General features: G+C 40.2%; 2 protein-coding genes across 5 annotated transcripts; one reads left to right on the forward strand and one right to left on the reverse strand.

Annotated features, from left to right (window-relative positions):
* The first annotated feature begins 435 nt into the window (after positions 1-435).
* Positions 436-5140, forward strand: LOC126796249 (O-fucosyltransferase 29). Its single transcript, XM_050523024.1, has 9 exons — positions 436-830; positions 940-1030; positions 1124-1200; positions 1306-1394; positions 1500-1689; positions 1793-1974; positions 2618-2720; positions 2904-3232; positions 4414-5140. Exons 1-9 carry the CDS (start codon positions 555-557, stop codon positions 4652-4654), a joined length of 1578 nt encoding a protein of 525 aa, XP_050378981.1. The 5' UTR covers positions 436-554; the 3' UTR covers positions 4655-5140.
* Positions 5141-5268: 128 nt separating this feature from the next.
* Positions 5269-16366, reverse strand: LOC126796248 (uncharacterized). Of its 4 annotated transcripts, none has more exons than XM_050523023.1 (16): positions 16230-16366; positions 16013-16082; positions 12686-15096; positions 12099-12599; positions 11281-11639; positions 10694-11154; positions 10493-10545; positions 10307-10414; positions 8483-10116; positions 8204-8312; positions 7818-7995; positions 7443-7510; positions 7176-7288; positions 6203-7084; positions 5788-5884; positions 5269-5687 (listed from the first exon to the last, which is right to left on the reverse strand). In XM_050523023.1, exons 3-16 carry the CDS (start codon positions 15084-15086, stop codon positions 5671-5673), a joined length of 6981 nt encoding a protein of 2326 aa, XP_050378980.1. In that variant the 5' UTR covers positions 15087-15096; positions 16013-16082; positions 16230-16366; the 3' UTR covers positions 5269-5670. The 4 variants fall into 4 exon arrangements, with proteins under 4 accessions (XP_050378980.1, XP_050378977.1, XP_050378978.1 ...); XM_050523020.1 differs by having other exon boundaries at positions 8483-10131; XM_050523021.1 differs by having other exon boundaries at positions 8483-10131; positions 15983-16082.
* Positions 16367-16761: the final 395 nt, after the last annotated feature.

Raw genomic sequence — 16761 nt, forward strand, 5'->3', positions numbered from 1 at the left:
CCTGCTTTACCCCTCATCCCAAAACGGAGTCGTCACCATTTCTGCCGCCGTTAGCCTCCTTAAACCCCGGAACGGAACGCCGGCCCCTCTTTTTCTTTCCCGAAATAAATCCTCCATTTCTTCCATCTTCTTCTACTTTATCCAAAACGGAGAGAATCCAGTAAAAATCTGCTTCGTTTGTTACTGTTCATAAAAGTAAAAAATAATTTTAATATATTTGATTAAAAACAAAAACAAATAGGTTTCCATTCTTTTCCAGTCTTCCCCATTCAATCTTTCTCTGCCTGTTTCTATTTTCCTCTCTGAAAAAACCTGCACTCTGTCTCTCACAAAGCACCAATTGCTGCTGTTGTCTCTAGGCTAGGGTTTGCAGAACAATTCGAGCTCGACATTTCGTATATTAAGGCAAAGCGCCCATCTTTTCTTAGCTCTCTTGCATTTTTGAGAATCTGATCAGAGAGAGGGAGGGGGCATGATTCGGATTTCGGAGGAAGAAGAAGGATGGCATTTTGGGTAAATAAGCTGCGAAAGTGAGGGCGGAGAGTTCTCTCGGGATGGGCGTGGCCAAATCGTGGAGGTTCAGCTTGACACCGGCGGCAGCGAAGCTGGCTCCGTTACAGCAACCCCACGGCTACAATGGCGGTGGTGCGGCGCCGCCCAAGCAGCTGAGCTCGAGATCGCCGAGAACGGCGACCAGGAGGTGGTCGTTAGCGTGTGGGCTGATGCTGTTTGGGCTGGGCCTGGTGTCGCTGTTCACTGGACACGTGGCCTCTGATCTCGAATGGTGGTACACTCAGCGCGTGGCCAGTCGCGGCTTCTACTTGAAGCTGGTAAACACTCTCTATCCACCTCTTCTTCAATTTCCGATGGTTGGTAAAGTCCGACGAGTTTGAATACAAGTTTCTTATTATTTTGATCTTGTTGGGGTGGGGGGTTTAGACCGGAAATGGTCGTGAGCCGATTGATGTATGGAAGTCAAAGTACTCGAAATTCTACTACGGTTGCAGTGATAGAGGCCGGCATTATACTCGTGAGTAGGAGAAATATAAAGGCCGTGAATTTGTCATTATCAGGCTTTTGTTTGTAACAGTTTAATTGATGACGTTTTCGGTGTTGAATCCAGCGGCGAAGAAAGAGAAGGCATCAAATGGATACTTGCTGATTGCAACAAGTGGAGGGTTGAACCAGCAAAGAACAGGAGTAATGAAACTCTTGTTTCCTTCTTTTACTCAACCATAATTTAGTTAATTACTGGCTTCAGATTGCCTAAAATGGAAAGTTTTTTTATTTTTCCTGTAATCCCAGATAACAGATGCAGTGGTTGTGGCTCGAATTCTTAATGCTACCTTAGTTGTGCCCGAGCTGGATCATAATTCCTACTGGAAGGATGATAGGTACCATTTTGTTCTATCAATGTTTTAGCCCTGCTAGGCACTGGTAGCCTTTCTATCAATGTCTTCTAGTAATCTTCTTATTTGTTCCACAATTTAACCATGCAGTGACTTTGTCAATATTTTTGATGCGGAATGGTTCATATCTTCTCTCGCAAAAGATGTCACCATTATTCGGAGAGTTCCTGAAAAAGTCATGAGGAGTATGGAAAAACCTCCATATACCATGCGTGTTCCTAGGAAATCTGAGCCTGAATATTATATTGATCAAGTTTTACCAATACTCTTGAGGAGACGTGTAAGTATACTAATTTTCCTCATGATATGTAAACCAGATATCCTTCAAAAATTTCTGTTATGATGACAGCAAAAGCCAGGCTAATACTTGCGTAATTTGACAGGTTCTGCAACTGACGAAGTTTGATTATAGACTTTCGAGTAACCTTGATGACGAGCTGCAGAAGTTACGTTGTCGTGTTAATTATCATGCACTAAGATTTACAAAATCTATCAATGAGCTCGGTCAGAAACTTGTTATGAGAATGCAACAGATGACAACACGTTTTGTTGCTGTTCACTTGAGGTTTGTTACGTATTACCTATCAATATAAACTAAGGCTAATAGATTCCAAAGTTATTTAATGTTCCTCGAGCATAGATATTCATTAAAGAGCACATTGTTCAGTTGCACTCTACCTTCTCAACTCTACTTTTCTTTTGGGGCCGTGCAAGCATGTTTAAGTTATCTTAGTGATCCACCCCTTTCTCCTTAAGTTGTCCTTTCTAGCTATAATGAAAATATCAATCTTGTTGACTTGTCAGATTTGCCTTTCCGCAAATTTATATAAATGGCTACAATATTTTTTAAGATATATGCCAACAGGCATGTAGTGCCTGATATGTAGTTTTTACTATAACCACAGTTTAGTTCTGCTGGGGTGTCGAACCATACACTTTTAGTTTGAGAATATAGGATTCTGAGTAATGACCACATATGTATTCTATTTCCCATGCTTATGGTGATTTTCATGAGTGCATCTTAGATCAATTTTGAGAAATATGAATATCTGCATTCAGTTTTGTGGTAGCAGCTTTCATTTTTGGTATTGTTAATTTGTCGTAGCTATTAAAATGCTTGCATATGTGTCTGATATCCATCAATTAAATATATGGTTTAATTTATGTTGATGGCTTGTTAATGTAAGAATTTCCTCTTTTTTTGACAGGTTTGAACCTGATATGCTAGCATTTTCTGGGTGTTACTATGGTGGGGGTGATAAAGAGAGATATGAGCTTTCTGAAATAAGAAAACGATGGGCGACTTTACCTGTGAGATTGCTATTTCCCTTTTTCCTTTTTTTTTTCTTTTCTATTTTGTTACTAACGCAAACAATATGTTCCCATTCAACTCATTAGACATTGAACAATTCATAATGTACCATACTTGTGATGACGATATTTGGTCCTTATCTGTATTATCTCTTGGCGTAATCTTTCTTATATTTTTAATAGGATTTGAGCCCTATTGATGAGCGAAAACGAGGAAAATGTCCGCTGACTCCTCATGAAGTTGGTCTAATGCTGCGTGCACTTGGTTTCACAAATGACACATACCTCTATGTAGCTTCTGGTGAAATATATGGAGGAGACGAGACTCTGAGGCCTCTAAGAGAACTGTTCCCAAACTTTTACACGAAGGAGATGCTTGCTAATGAAGAGCTAAAACCTTTTCTTCCTTTCTCTTCTCGTCTTGCTGCAGTTGACTACATTGTCTCTGACGAAAGTGATGTTTTTGTCACTAATAATAATGGGAATATGGCCAAGATTCTCGCGGGTCGAAGGTCAGTAATAATTTGCATTAAGTGTCATAAATTTAACGTTGTGTACAGTGCACTATTGAACTATATCTTGCTTTTGAGTTGAAAATACTAGCTGAATTATAAACTTAACCGTAACCTAGCAAGGATGAATATGTTCCTCCACATAAATTTTGTTGAACAGGCAGAAGATAGACTTCTGAACTACTAACTTAACAATTGCGGCTTCAGACAAAAAAAATTAACAATTGCGGTTGTCTTCACAAATCATAGTTATGCAGCACTGAGGTTGATTTCAGATTTAAAAGTGTTGTGGTCATTGTCATAGAGTTCAAGCTAGATTTTTGTATTCCATTTCTTGTACATCTTTGTCTTGGTAGGAGTATTTGCATTTTCTTTCTTCCATTTAACAAATCGTTTGAGATAACATTCCAGCTTGGGAGACACGGGTTTACATTGTCTTTAACCCTCATCAGCTGTCTGATATTAGGTTATTGCCTAATGAGTTTGCAGATGAGTGCTGTTCATTATCCAGTTGGGTGTTTGTTCAGCTATCATCTAAATAGTACCTGCCAGTAGAAAGTTGTATGCTGTAACTTGTAAGCAAACTAAATTTGAGTACTTAAAAGAATTTGAAACCATGTTCCACTTCATATCAAGCAGGAAATTCTGTGACTACCAAAGGATTATGGTTGTTCCTGACTTGGTCTTAGAATGACAATTTCTTCTTACAATGTTAATCTGTTTCATCATCATTTCTGTCTCCAATTGTAGCAATTGGTATATCATCTAAGCCGACAGAACATACAGATAATTGATGTCTATTATATGGTTAATAAATCGTACCGACTGAAAAATCTCTATGAACAGAAAATTTTCTCGAAGTAGTGGTATTTGTTTAATTGCATAATTTCTCAAGGAAAGGCTGCACTGAAAGAGATATTCATGTTTAGTCTCTAGATAAACGAGTACTTTGACATCGTGGTTATTATGTTCATAATCTCTACTACTGTTCCGCTCCTGCTCTGTTGAGAAGAAATTATATATAAAAGATCAAGTACAGGAGAGAACAAGAAGTTGGCAGAGCCTATAAACTTCTAAACAAGTAGAACAAGAAATTTGTCCTTCAGTACTTGTTTTTGCCTATTTGTTTTAATTTTTCTTTTCTTTCTTTGGGAGACCCTAATGTTGTTGCCTTCCCACAGGAGGTATATGGGTCATAAGAGGACAATCCGGCCGAATGCAAAGAGGCTCAGTGCTTTGTTCATGGCAAGGGATCAGATGGACTGGGGTACATTTGCCAAAAAAGTAAAGTCCTGCCAAAGAGGATTCATGGGCGAACCTGAGGACATGAAACTTGGACGAGGTGAATTTCATGAATTTCCATACGCTTGTATCTGTGAGAAACCATTAAGTAGTATTGACAACAACGATCATCACACATGAGTTGCGAAGGACTCGGCAGGGAAAACCAGGAATCCGTATAACGTAAGGGAGAAGGCCCTGCACATATCTATGAAGAGGAACTTGGGAAAATCTCAAAGAGAGAATGAGGATGACGAAGTTTTCCCAGACTAATTACATGCAGAACTGAAGCTAATCAAGGACATTATGGTGGTTGGAAGAAATTCTCATCTAAATTATTGGGGTATGACACTCGCTTTGCGGCTTCCTTAATATGGCATGTTTTTTTCCATCATGCCAACACAATTTTATGCACGGCTCGGGGCGATGTCAATATATCTGGTTGGATTGATGAATGACTGCATTGGATCCATGTATAGAAGAGTTCAGTGGCTGCAATTGTGTATAAGTAGCGTTGCTAGTAAATAACTTGTAGGTTTGACAGTAACTCGTTGTTGCCAGCTTTTGCATTAACCAAAGTTAATTGTGTTTGTATTTTCACTCAATATAGCTTCTACATTTCAATTGTGATCCGAGCTGCCAAGAGAGCTACTATATTTGTGTAGGTAAATCCCAAAACGACGTGAAGAATCAACTAGAAAGAACGCCATCTAACAAAAATAAAGTACATATTTGTCAAGATAATGCTTACTCGGGCAGAGCGGGGAAACTATTGATAAACTAAACTCCGACGTTTATGAAGATTGGAGAACATTTGACACCAATCACTGAACCCGATGATTCCCATGATCCCACCAAGTTGCTGGTTAATAATTTAATGATCATCTGAAAAGACTTCCTCGCATTACAACAGGCCAAACTACATGGACAATTTCCATATACAACCTATCCTAACAAGACCATCAACTGTCAAACAAAGGCTAAATCACTATGAACATCTATCCCCGACTAGTTCTTTATCAACCTTCAACCGTTAAAGCAAAAGTTTCCATCCTACGCTTCTCTATGATCAATATGCACAATATGCTGGGTATGTTTCCCTTGCCATCAAAAACCGATGTTCCTCTGACCAGAACCTGTCATCGCAAGAGTGCCTCTCAATCATGGTTATCACCTGTCACAATCTAACAGTCAGACTCAGAAATTTCAGGGGGAGGGGGGGGGGGGGGGGGGGGGGGGGTGGGAAGAACAAACCCTGAAGGATCATATCTAACCTCTAGGTGCATTTCTATTCTGACTTCTGGGACCCTTGTCATGTGAAACGGAAGGAATCTTTGAGATGCTCAATGAACTTTGCAGTCCTTCTAATAGCTGCGGCCAGCAAATTAACAGAATTTAGCCTTATGCATGCGAGATATTCAAAAAGACAACGTTTACATTACATGCAACAAAAGCAAGGGAGCTAGCATATACGCATGCAAAATGCAAGTATCCATAAAAGAGGAATTAGTGAAATAACATAATAGATGAATTCGTAGTTAGTTTTTTTTTTCAAGAGCTATAAAAAGAATTACAACTGAAAAAAAAAATCTCCAAGAACCCACGCCCATGCAAGAATCACACGTGAAAAACAACAACGCATTACATCTATATGCAAAAGAAATGAGGCATGCAAATTCAAATACTTACTCTTGATGTTGGCTGAATTCTGCGGTTTGATCTACGTGGCTCGACAACTTCAGAAGTTGACTTTACAGGATTACTACTCGTACCTTTGCCTTCCTCAATTTTACCCAACTTTCCAACAGCTGGTGCAATATTCCCTTTATTTGCCCGTTCAGATTTCGCACTTGAAGCGGCCACCTTTTTGGATGAAGGAAAATCGGATGCAGGATTTCGTGAAGAAAATACGGCTGAGCCATGTGCTCTTCCATCTGAGATATAACTTGATCCACTCTCAAATATGTTGCGCTTGCCAGATAGACCCTCAGCTTGTCTAACAGAGTCTTTGACCTTCCTTGTATGGTCCATCTTACTGGAGCCATCAGCAGCAGAATCCAAATCCATCGAAAAGTTGTCCTTCTGAGGAACTGTTTTATCCGATATATTACGCTGCTTTACAGATCTAAAACCCCTTAGCTTGTTATCAGCCACCCCTTTGTTCTTTGTATCAAATTTAGAGGTACTTTTCAATGCACGGAAACCTGATGTTTGTGGCATCAAATATTTGGGAAATTTTACCGAATCATTAGACTCATTGCCCTTAGTCGTCTGATTTGCTACATAATGCTTGCTAACTTCCATAAACTTTCTTTTGGGCTTCGGAATACCAAATTTCACTGATCCTTCCTTCTGCAACCCTGTCTGGTTAGTTCGGACTCCACCAAGCTTATTCTCAATCCTGGTATTCTTGCCTATATTAAATACCTTTTCATTTGCAGACAAATTCAGCAACCTTGGCTCTTCAGGTTTTCCTGAATCAAGAACATTGCTTTTTAAGTTCGTATCCTTCCCTTTTCCTTCCACTGTTGGACTGCCCAATCTGATTCGCTTTTCCTGTGGCAAACCATCCTGAATACCAAATTTGCATTTAGTGAAGTGCTAACAAATTACTTGGAAAAAAAACTACAAAACAAGCACAAGTGCCTGTAAAGATGGATACCTCCATGGAAGAGCCATCATTCTGGACACTGGACCATTCGACCCATTTCCCATCCTTCCAAATCAGAGAAGGCCGAAGATGCCAAGCTTTAACAAATGATGTTTCCCCTTGAGCTGTAAAAATTAATCAGCATAGGATCTTATAATACAATTGAAACCATTTAGATAAAAGAAAGTCATACCCAGAGCATTCCTATAACCAACACACTCTCCACATCCCCAAAAAAGGAAAATAAACAACAATATAATAAAAAGAATTCATAGACACCTGGAAAGTGCACTTTAAGTATTGTCTCATCTTTCTTGTTTTTTTCCATCACAACACCTTCCCACCAGCTGCAAATATAAATCGATAGTAATCAGATGAGTTAATGATACCAATGGCTCAAAAGAGAATATGGAAAGGAAAAAGCACCCAAGTTACAGTACATAAACAAAATAGATTCATCGACATATAAATTGTGGCGTTCTCATATTTCAACACTGTTGTTTTAATTATACAGGAATATTAAAGGAATGTAAATGAAAAGTCCAGTATTACCCAAATTGCAAATTAAGTTTTTTTTTTTTGGCAGGCAATAGTATATATCTGCCCTCCTCTATGATTACACACAGAAATAATTATAAACAAACTTGTCGTTACCTATTTTGTATCCACGCATCAACCTTGTCTCCAACAGACCAAGCGTAATCTGCCATTGCTTCCCTCCGCCTTTTCCTTGTTCCTTCAAGAGAGGGGGTAAGAAGGCGAGCAACACGTATTTTGGGTGGTTTATCTTCTTTGCTCTCAAGTGCCACCCATTCCTGTAGTTTCCCTGAGCCTATGACAATAGGAAACCAAGCATACATTAGCTGAACGTCTTGCATGTAGGCATTAGATATTATGTGTCAGACAAGTATAGTTATGTGTATAGAGTAAGGAAGGGGGCATTGCCAGAAAAAACATACAGCAAAACCTAGATCCTGAACCTAACAAAACAAATTGATCACTTAGAACGACAAAGCATAAATTGTTGAAGGAAGCATTACCTTCATCTGACTGAAGCTCAGTGTAACATACACAAGCTTTGCCATCCTGCAAACTCAATACAGTAGCTGTGAACCAGCCCACTGCAAATCCACCCCCTTCTTTAAAAACCTAGAAGTAAACAAGTAACATGTTAAACCCCATTCCATCTCAAGTTTCACAAGAGAGTTGCAAAAAAATTAAAAATAAAATACGATAACAAACTGCAACAGCAAAGATAAATATATAAAGATGTTCAATTGGTTATAAAAGGAAACATTTCAGATCATTCATAGTCATACCTCTACTTGAGAACCCTCCAAAATGCAGCTATCTTTGGATGCCTCAGCAGTTTTTCCAAAATTATTCCCAGCACTGGGCATAGCAGACGTTATAATCTCAGTAACCCTTTCATTGACGGTGGGTGATTTCTTAGCTGCAGATACCTGTGTTTCCTCCTTATCTGAATCTTCTGAACCAAGAGTGGAAAAATTCAACTGTTCCCTCATTCCGTCATTTGATGTCTTAGTAATCTCTGACGATACTTGGGGTGCTTTCCAATAACCTTCAGGACCAGCCTTTGCTAACTCGCTCAACGGCAAAGGATCACCCATAGCAACAACTGTTCCAGCTTGTGATACAGCTGCCGCTGCTAGCTCAGCTGCTTTTACTATGGCATCCATATTTTCAGCTCGCTTTGAGGCTGCAGATGCAGCTTCAACCCGCCTTCTAGCAGCCTCCCTAGCAGCAGAAAGGATTGAACTCGAACTGTTTGTTCCATCCTCAGCCCTAAAAGCTGTCCCTGGGGCAGCCAATCCCAACACATTCACTCCATCAGTACTCAAATCCATCATACTTTCACTTTGATTCCCATAGGCTTCCTCAGCCATCAGTACCGCTTGCATTGCAGCATTTGCTGCAACATTGGCAGCTGCAGCTGCAGCTTTTGCAACAGCAGCAGCGGCTGCTACAGCAACAGCAGCAGAAGCTAATTTTGCTTCAGCAACTGATGCCAATCTGGAATGTTTCTGCTTGTCCAACTGATTCCATATTTCCTGACTGTGACCAACAGCTGCAGCAGCATGGGCAGAAGCTTCCTCTGCTTGTTGCCTCGCCTCCTTTGCTTTACTAAGGGTCTCTGTTGATAAAGTTGCCCTCTGCAACACACCAAGATCTGCATTCTTGAGGTGATCGGAGGATACTGGGACAGAAAATGTTTCTGGCATGGCTTTAGACACATAGATACTAGGTGTAGTGACTGCAACAGATGTAGCTACACTACTAGAAACAGCAAGAGTTATAGCTGACTCAGGTTGAGATCGAGGCTGCAAACTAATCTGACCAAATTCCTTAGAATCTGTGATCTTTTTTCTTTTTCTAGACTTTGGTTGAGAAGATGGCTCGGCAGGTGAAGCTACTCCCACCTTTGGGTCAAGTAGTGGAGAAACCCCTGCAAAAACACTGGTTGTACCCCCAGTTTGACCAGTGACAACTGATGAGGCAAGCTTAATACTAGATACTTGTGATGAAGTTGTTTCTTTTACAGGAGTCAGCAGCACCGACTCTGTACTAGGAAATGCTGAGAACCGGATATTGGTTTCAGCTGCAGATGACTGTGGGGATGCAACCCACGGACCCCGAAACAAGGACTGTGACATCCACGAAGAGCTTTGTCCAACAGTGTTCGTCATGGGTGATGTTTGGAAAGGATGCAGGGGAGTAAGGGTCTGCTGATACTCCATTACCGAACTTCTCGGCAGCACACCATATTGAGGGGCCTCGCAAGCAGGGGTAGGAATACTCCAAAGTGGTGATGAAATTGGTATCATGGGACTCATAGGTGGAAGACCCTTGGTGCTGGCTCGACCAGCAGGTGAGGAGATAACTTTTCCCTGGAATGTGCTTTGTTTAACAGCTTGATCAGGAACCCTACCACCTGTAAATCTCAGGTCTGAAGAAAATTTACAAATTCAATAAAATCCACAAAGAATACTTTGAAAAAGAGAATTACACTAAAGAAAAAGAGAAGAAAATATAAGTACAGAATAATAGACTACGAATCCATGGAACAGGGATGGAGCATATATTCAAAAAGAATCAAACAGCTTAAATTTTGAAGGATGTACCGGAGGATGACTGCAAAGTGGTTTCTAGGTTAACAGGAGTGGATTTTTGACGATGCAGCCTCTCTACACACATACGCCACGCATTCTCCCATATACTCCTCCCACCATCTAAACGAACAAACTTAATAAGTTCCTATAGATTTTTAACATTTGTCCAGAGAAACAAAATTGACAACAATAACTTACCAGGTCCTCCATATGCTGACACCATGTAAGCTTCATCAGGTGCTGTTCCTTGACTGTAGAATAAAGGAAACAGAAAATATGTTAACTTCTCCCATATTTGAATAGCATAAGAGTTTGGTTCATACTAAGAAATTCACATCAATAAAAAAACTAACCATAATAAAATTCAGTAAATAACACAGAATTAGCAGGACGACTCACATCAAAGCTCCATAAACAAATATCTGAGCACGTAATTGCACTTGCTGCAGATCGGTGAAAGGCTGTTGAAATACTAGAGATGCTGCAGCAGAGGAATTCAGATCTGGCAGACTAGATGTTGAACTAGCATGAATCGGATAAGCTTTTGAGCTACTATCCACAAACCCATAGTACTGCATCTCATTTGGCTGTGCAAACTGGAAAATTCCAGATTTCCCCAGGGACATACTGCTAGATTTGTCTGCCCTATCTGCTTGTTTCATAGGAGTTGTCGCTTTCACAGTTACCTTCTTAGCAATCTCTTTACCCGTTCCCTTACTAGATGCTCGCCTTCTTTTCCGTTCTATGGTACCTTTAGAACCACCAGTTGCAACCTCTCCTTCACCTCCGCGAGAAATTTCTTGTGAGATCTTTGCATCTATCTGGCCTGAGCCAGAATTTGTTTGAGACCCCTCCACAGTCTTCAAAATAAAAATGAAATATTTGATTAAGAATTTTGAACAGTTAATGGTGTAGAACAACAAAATAAGTACAGATAAATACTAGATTAGTTAAGTATGAGGAAAGATAAGGTTAAAATATAATACTTTGGGAGTAGAAGTAGCAGGCAAGGGCTGTGAGCTGTTGGCAGAAAATCCTATAGGCAAATCTGCAAAAGAAGTGACATCTGAGGTGACATTTCTCTGAAATCTGGAGACATCATTTCCAGCTGGATTCGAGGAATTAGATGAACGTTTGCTGCTATCCCCAACTATGTCGGTATCTGCAATATTCTGATTTGTTGGCTCCTTGATATTGCCTCTTTCTTGTTTAGTACCAATCATCTCAGTCGTTCCAAAAACTTTGGGAGAACCATGACCAGGCTGGTCGAGATCAGCAGACTCGGAACAAGATTTGGGCAAACAAGCAGACAGACTTGGACCTTCAAAATTTCCAAAAGCATCACCTGGATAATGATCAAAACAATAATTAAAGCCAATTTGACATGGATGATGACTGAATAGGTAACGAAACAGCTTTCATATGTCACAATCCTCTCAGTAGAAGAAATCTAGACGGAGCTCAGTTCTGATTTATGGTTGAATCATAATAGAGCTAAATATGTTCCATCAAAATTTAGCAAACAATACAGCTGATATCATATGTCACATTACACAATGTAAAAAAGACCAAGTTAGGCTGGGGCTGGGTTCCAAACCCCTTTTCAAAAAAAAAAAGACCAAGTTTAATTATATTTGAAAGAAGTTAATACAGATATATGACTAGTTCAAGCTTGTCACATTGGAAGTGCAGAACTCATACAGATAATTTCAAAAGATCATACATGCGAGGTTACATTATTTTAGATCCAGAGTTTCTTCTAAAAAAAGGTAATGAATCTATCCTTATAAATTAAAATGAGTACCTGTTACATTTGCTGATGCCTTTTCAGATTTCTCTTCTGCGGTGGATTTGTTTTCTGTTGCTCCATCGTGACTTTCAGCATCATCACCTATTTTTGCTTCCATATCCGTTGTGCTTCTCTTGCCAATTTCATTCGCAACTGCTGTTCCGGATTCACCTTGGTTTTCAGTATTGCAACTAACTGAAGTTGGCAGAGACTGATCAAGCATCTTTGATAACAGTTGTCCAGCAGAATCACAGGAAGCACCTTTTTCAGTTTCACAAGTAAGCCCTGGGCCAGATTCTACCATAGGTGATGACACTGTACATGACAAACTTGCATCTTTAGATATTTCTGGAACTCCTTTATTGTCTGAGTGTGATCCCATGGCAGGAGAAGGTGCTGCAGGATCCACTGATACATTATGAATATATATGGTTGCACCATTTTCAGAAGACAAAGGAATAGCATCAGTTGTGCCATGAGAAACGAGATCACAACTTTCAAGGGGAACATCAGCCACTGAGAGAGAGAGAGAGAGAGGTCCAAGTTAGTACATGTACCTAATATGAAAATTCTGGCCATCTAGTCTCAATTTAAAAGCATACCTGGTGCACTGTCGTCAACATCATGTTTTAGAGTTGGAACAATTAACTCTTTTTCGGCAGAATCTTCATAAATCAATGTTGATCCATCTTCCTTACCAACAGATTCAACAAGCTCCACATCCATACTATTAGATTCAATGAGCGATTTTGAAGTATCATTTTCACTGCAAGAGAGATCCCGCTCACATTTGCCTGACACACCTTCTTTGTAAACTTCATTTTCGGAACACCTTTCTGCAGACTCCCCCAGATTAGAAGGTGATACGTTTATTACCTCACCAGAAACTCCAATATTATCATGAGGGCTTTTGGAAGTTCCAGCCACATGCATTTCACTGGGCATTTCAGCTGAAGAATAGACTTCCCTAGTGTCATCACTTTTTTCTTTTAAAACATCAGTTTCCTTGCTGACCGTCATAGAAGCCTCAGTCTTTCTGACCAAAATTTTACTATCAGGGGGTTGTCCGCCACTTTTTAATACATCCTCCTCACTGTTCTTTCCAGAATTCACCTGCAATCTAGGGTCTAGACCGGAAGAATTTCCAGAATTGATGTTCCCATCCTCAACTGAATTCACAGTATCACTTTTTTGGGCTACAGGAGATGAAACATGTAGGCTCGGGGTAAATTGATGATCGGCAGTATCTGTGCCTTTGGACAACACCATCTCTTCACAATTCGTGGTCTCTGCAGGAATAACAGCGCATTTCCTGTCACTGCTTGCATCCACTGTATGTAAGCCATTACCCTTTCTCAAGATAGGGCTTACATAGGCAGAAACACTATTGCAGGGTTCAACTGCATGTCCAGTGTCACTCCCGTAGGCCATTGGTGATAAGTTATATGGATGTATATTAGATTGATCACCACCAATATCTGTATCCTTCAACGGGACCGCATCTTCGTTTTTGTTGGTATCAGCAGGAACTTCACTGGATTCCTTGTCACTGCATCCGTCCACTATATGTGAGTTAGAATCCCCATTGATGGTAGGATCTAGACTAGACACTAGTCCAGCATTGCTGTTGTGGAGCTCAGTGCCACAACCATTGTCATTTTTGTCAGAATTAGATGAAACTCCACCAATATCTGTATCTTTTAAAGTGATAACTTCTTCACAATTTTTGGTCTCATCAAGAACTTCAGGGCATTCCCTGTCAGTGGATTTGTCCACTGCATGCAAATTAGATTCAACTTTCAAGATAGGATCAGGGATGGAATAAATTTCACCAAGGTTGTTCCTAAGCTCATTTGTGTTGGTCATTGTAGATTGATCACCACCGACACCAGTGTCCTTGAGCACTACCATATCTTCACATTTATTGGTCTCAGTAAGAACTCCGGGACATTCTCTATCACTGCATCCACCTGTTGTATGTAGAATTGAATCCCCTTGCAGCATAATTCTGGTCACTTCCCGCACGTCAGTGACAGTATCTTCATTTGCAATTTCTTTTTCTACAGACTCCACCTCTGACACTGGACACTGTGGTTTATCTAAATCATTACTACATTGAGCATCTATGCTTGCCACATGACTACCTGGATTCCCTACACCAATATCCATTAAATGATGTGGAACATCTTGACTATTCAACTCATCACTGCTGGTAATAATAGTTTGCACAGAAGACATAACATTATCAACTTGCATCTCTGAAGATGAATCCTCATGCAATTTATTATCTGGAGGATAATCAACCAAATTATCACATTCCATATTATCAACATCGTTGCCTTTCTCTTCAGACAGGCTTCCTGTAGTTACAGGCAGATCACCGAGAGAATTTGGATCCAACACACTTATGTTTCCATCAACTGGTAATTCAACTCCCTGAGTTTGTAAAGCATCCTCAAGCCGAGGCATATCTCCAACATCCTGTATGCCGGTTCGGGCAATCTCAACTGGCAGTAAAGTAGAATGTTGTAGATCTCTAACATCCCCGGTTTCGGTCTGAATGTTATCATCATTCTTCAAATATGGCTCCATCTTCTTTATACAACCCTCTTCCTTACAGGCATCTGATTCCTCAAAGATAGTCTGAGGGGTTATTATTTCTTCCTGCCCAACAGATTTCAATAGCATTTCGACGGACTCTGAGGAAGTGGCCTCAGACCAAACATTGTTCCGCCTTGATATAGAGCACGATTCTACCGCACTTGAGCCAAACTCTATCCCACTACTCCCACGAGAGAAATCCTCAATCCAGTTATCAGCTTCAGTACTTTCAATGCCAAGAAACACCTCAGTTTCAACCAAATTATCAAACCTCAAATGCCCCTGAAGGCTGTCATCAAAATCAAACTTGGGAAGACCAAATGGCTGTAAAACTGGAGGACAATTACTGCTCCCTTCACCGGCTAAATGAAGATTCTGGCAATCATTGTCATCATAATCCATGGGTGAATCCCTAATAACATAAAAAAAACAATATTGATACTCATAAAACAAATGATTCAAACCCAATGAAAATAAATAATAATAATAATAATAAAATTCAAGAATTAAAGTTCCAAAATAGCTGCTACAGTGAGATAAAACTATGTTCAAGTAGATAAGTAGATGCACACAAAAAAAACAGAATAACTCGTCACAATGCGTCATAGCATTACAAGTGACCATCAAAATATGTTTAATAAAAGCACAATCAATAATCAATGGAACCAAATAGATGTTAGCCTTGAAAAGGTGTTTACAAGCATACTTTTCAAAGAATAATGGCATAAGAAAAAAAGCCAATTGGTTTTCAAACCCCTACAAGATATCATGCAAAAAAGCAATGAAAAAGTACATAAGAAACTGAATCTAGGCAACAAAAAAAACGATAACTAAACGCATTATTGCCGACCTCTGCAATGCTGCAAGTCCCTAAAATCAAACAGTTCCTACACCCCCAAACATTGCTAAAACACCACTAAACCTAATACCTATCGCTCACTAGGAAGAGACAGCTCCCAAATAACTGCAAATGAAGACAATATTACAATTCCCTAAAACTTATTCTGGAAAAGACTCCACCTTTATTCACTAATCACTTATCGTTTATAAACAAATCGCTTCACTATTACTTACTAATTTTCACTATGAAGTGGAAAACTAAGCAGACCAATATTTACAGAAACCACAAATAATCATAAATTCAAAATCTAAAGCTTCGGCATTTCCAATGGTCTCGAACTACCGAAAAATATAAAGGGAAAAGCAGAAGCTTTGGGATTAAAACTCAAAGTTTTGATTCTCTCTAAATTCTAAGCCCTAATTTTACAAAGAGAAAGATAGAGATAAATGAACAGTACCAGAACAAGTAAGAAGTGTAGAGACGCTACCTCCCTCCATCCGGTGACGAAATCCGGCCCCGTTGACCTCTCAGCTGCTCCTCAATCGTGTGCTGCTCATCTGCAAAACCAAAGCCCGAACAACTCAGTCTCTCTCACCGCCTCACCTAACTTTCGATAACCACAGATTAGCGAGAGAGGAGGAGGATTAAGAGCCGCGAGGTGGAAAATGGAACTAAGCGCCGGCAGAGGGTTTTGGTTTGCTTACCGGAGCATTGGAGTTTCCGGCGGATCGAATTAGGGTTCCGGCGAAATCAAAATGAGGACTAACGAAGACGAAGAGAGAAGAAGAGTGAGTGTGATTGTTTTCTCTCGAGTTTTTTAGAGAGAAGAAGCGAATTTCGAATATTAAATATGAGATTTCAAAAAACGGAAATAGGAAAAACGACGGGCCGTATAAAGTGATAATATGAGGCAGCTGGGACGCGTGGCGCGTTTTGAGTGGTTGTGGGGAGGTTTCTGAAGTTGGAGGAAGGTTCATGGGTCGTACGCCACAGGCAAGTAAATCAGAGAAGATTCCTGGTGGGGACCACTTGGTGGGGGAACGGTTGTTGTCGATGGAGTTGGATGGGGTGATTCGAATCGGACGGTGAGGGGCGGGAGGTTGAGGGAGGATAGGTGACAGCAGGGTGAGGGGGGAGGTGGGAAAGATCCAAAAGAGGGTGACACGTGGCGGGAGTTATCGGATTGGGTCAGCGGAGTAGATAAGAGTGATTTTATTAAAGTCTACTTTTTTTTTA

Source organism: Argentina anserina, chromosome 5, assembly GCF_933775445.1.
Source record: "Argentina anserina chromosome 5, drPotAnse1.1, whole genome shotgun sequence".
Classification (NCBI taxonomy): Eukaryota; Viridiplantae; Streptophyta; class Magnoliopsida; order Rosales; family Rosaceae; genus Argentina; species Argentina anserina.

Excerpts from the sequence above, each read along its gene's own strand:
- LOC126796249 (XM_050523024.1), top strand. The coding sequence starts at position 555 with ATGGGCGTGGCCAAATCGTGGAGGTTCAGCTTGACACCGGCGGCAGCG. Across the intron at positions 1,031-1,123 it reads TAGAGGCCGGCATTATACTC|CGGCGAAGAAAGAGAAGGCA; the intron begins GTGAGTAGGAGA and ends TGTTGAATCCAG. Across the intron at positions 1,975-2,617 it reads TTTGTTGCTGTTCACTTGAG|GTTTGAACCTGATATGCTAG; the intron begins GTTTGTTACGTA and ends TTTTTTTGACAG.
- LOC126796248 (XM_050523020.1), bottom strand. The coding sequence starts at position 15,086 with ATGGATTATGATGACAATGATTGCCAGAATCTTCATTTAGCCGGTGAA. Across the intron at positions 12,600-12,685 it reads TGTTGACGACAGTGCACCAG|TGGCTGATGTTCCCCTTGAA; the intron begins GTATGCTTTTAA and ends TCTCTCTCTCAG. Across the intron at positions 7,289-7,442 it reads ACTTAAAGTGCACTTTCCAG|CTCAAGGGGAAACATCATTT; the intron begins GTGTCTATGAAT and ends TAATTTTTACAG.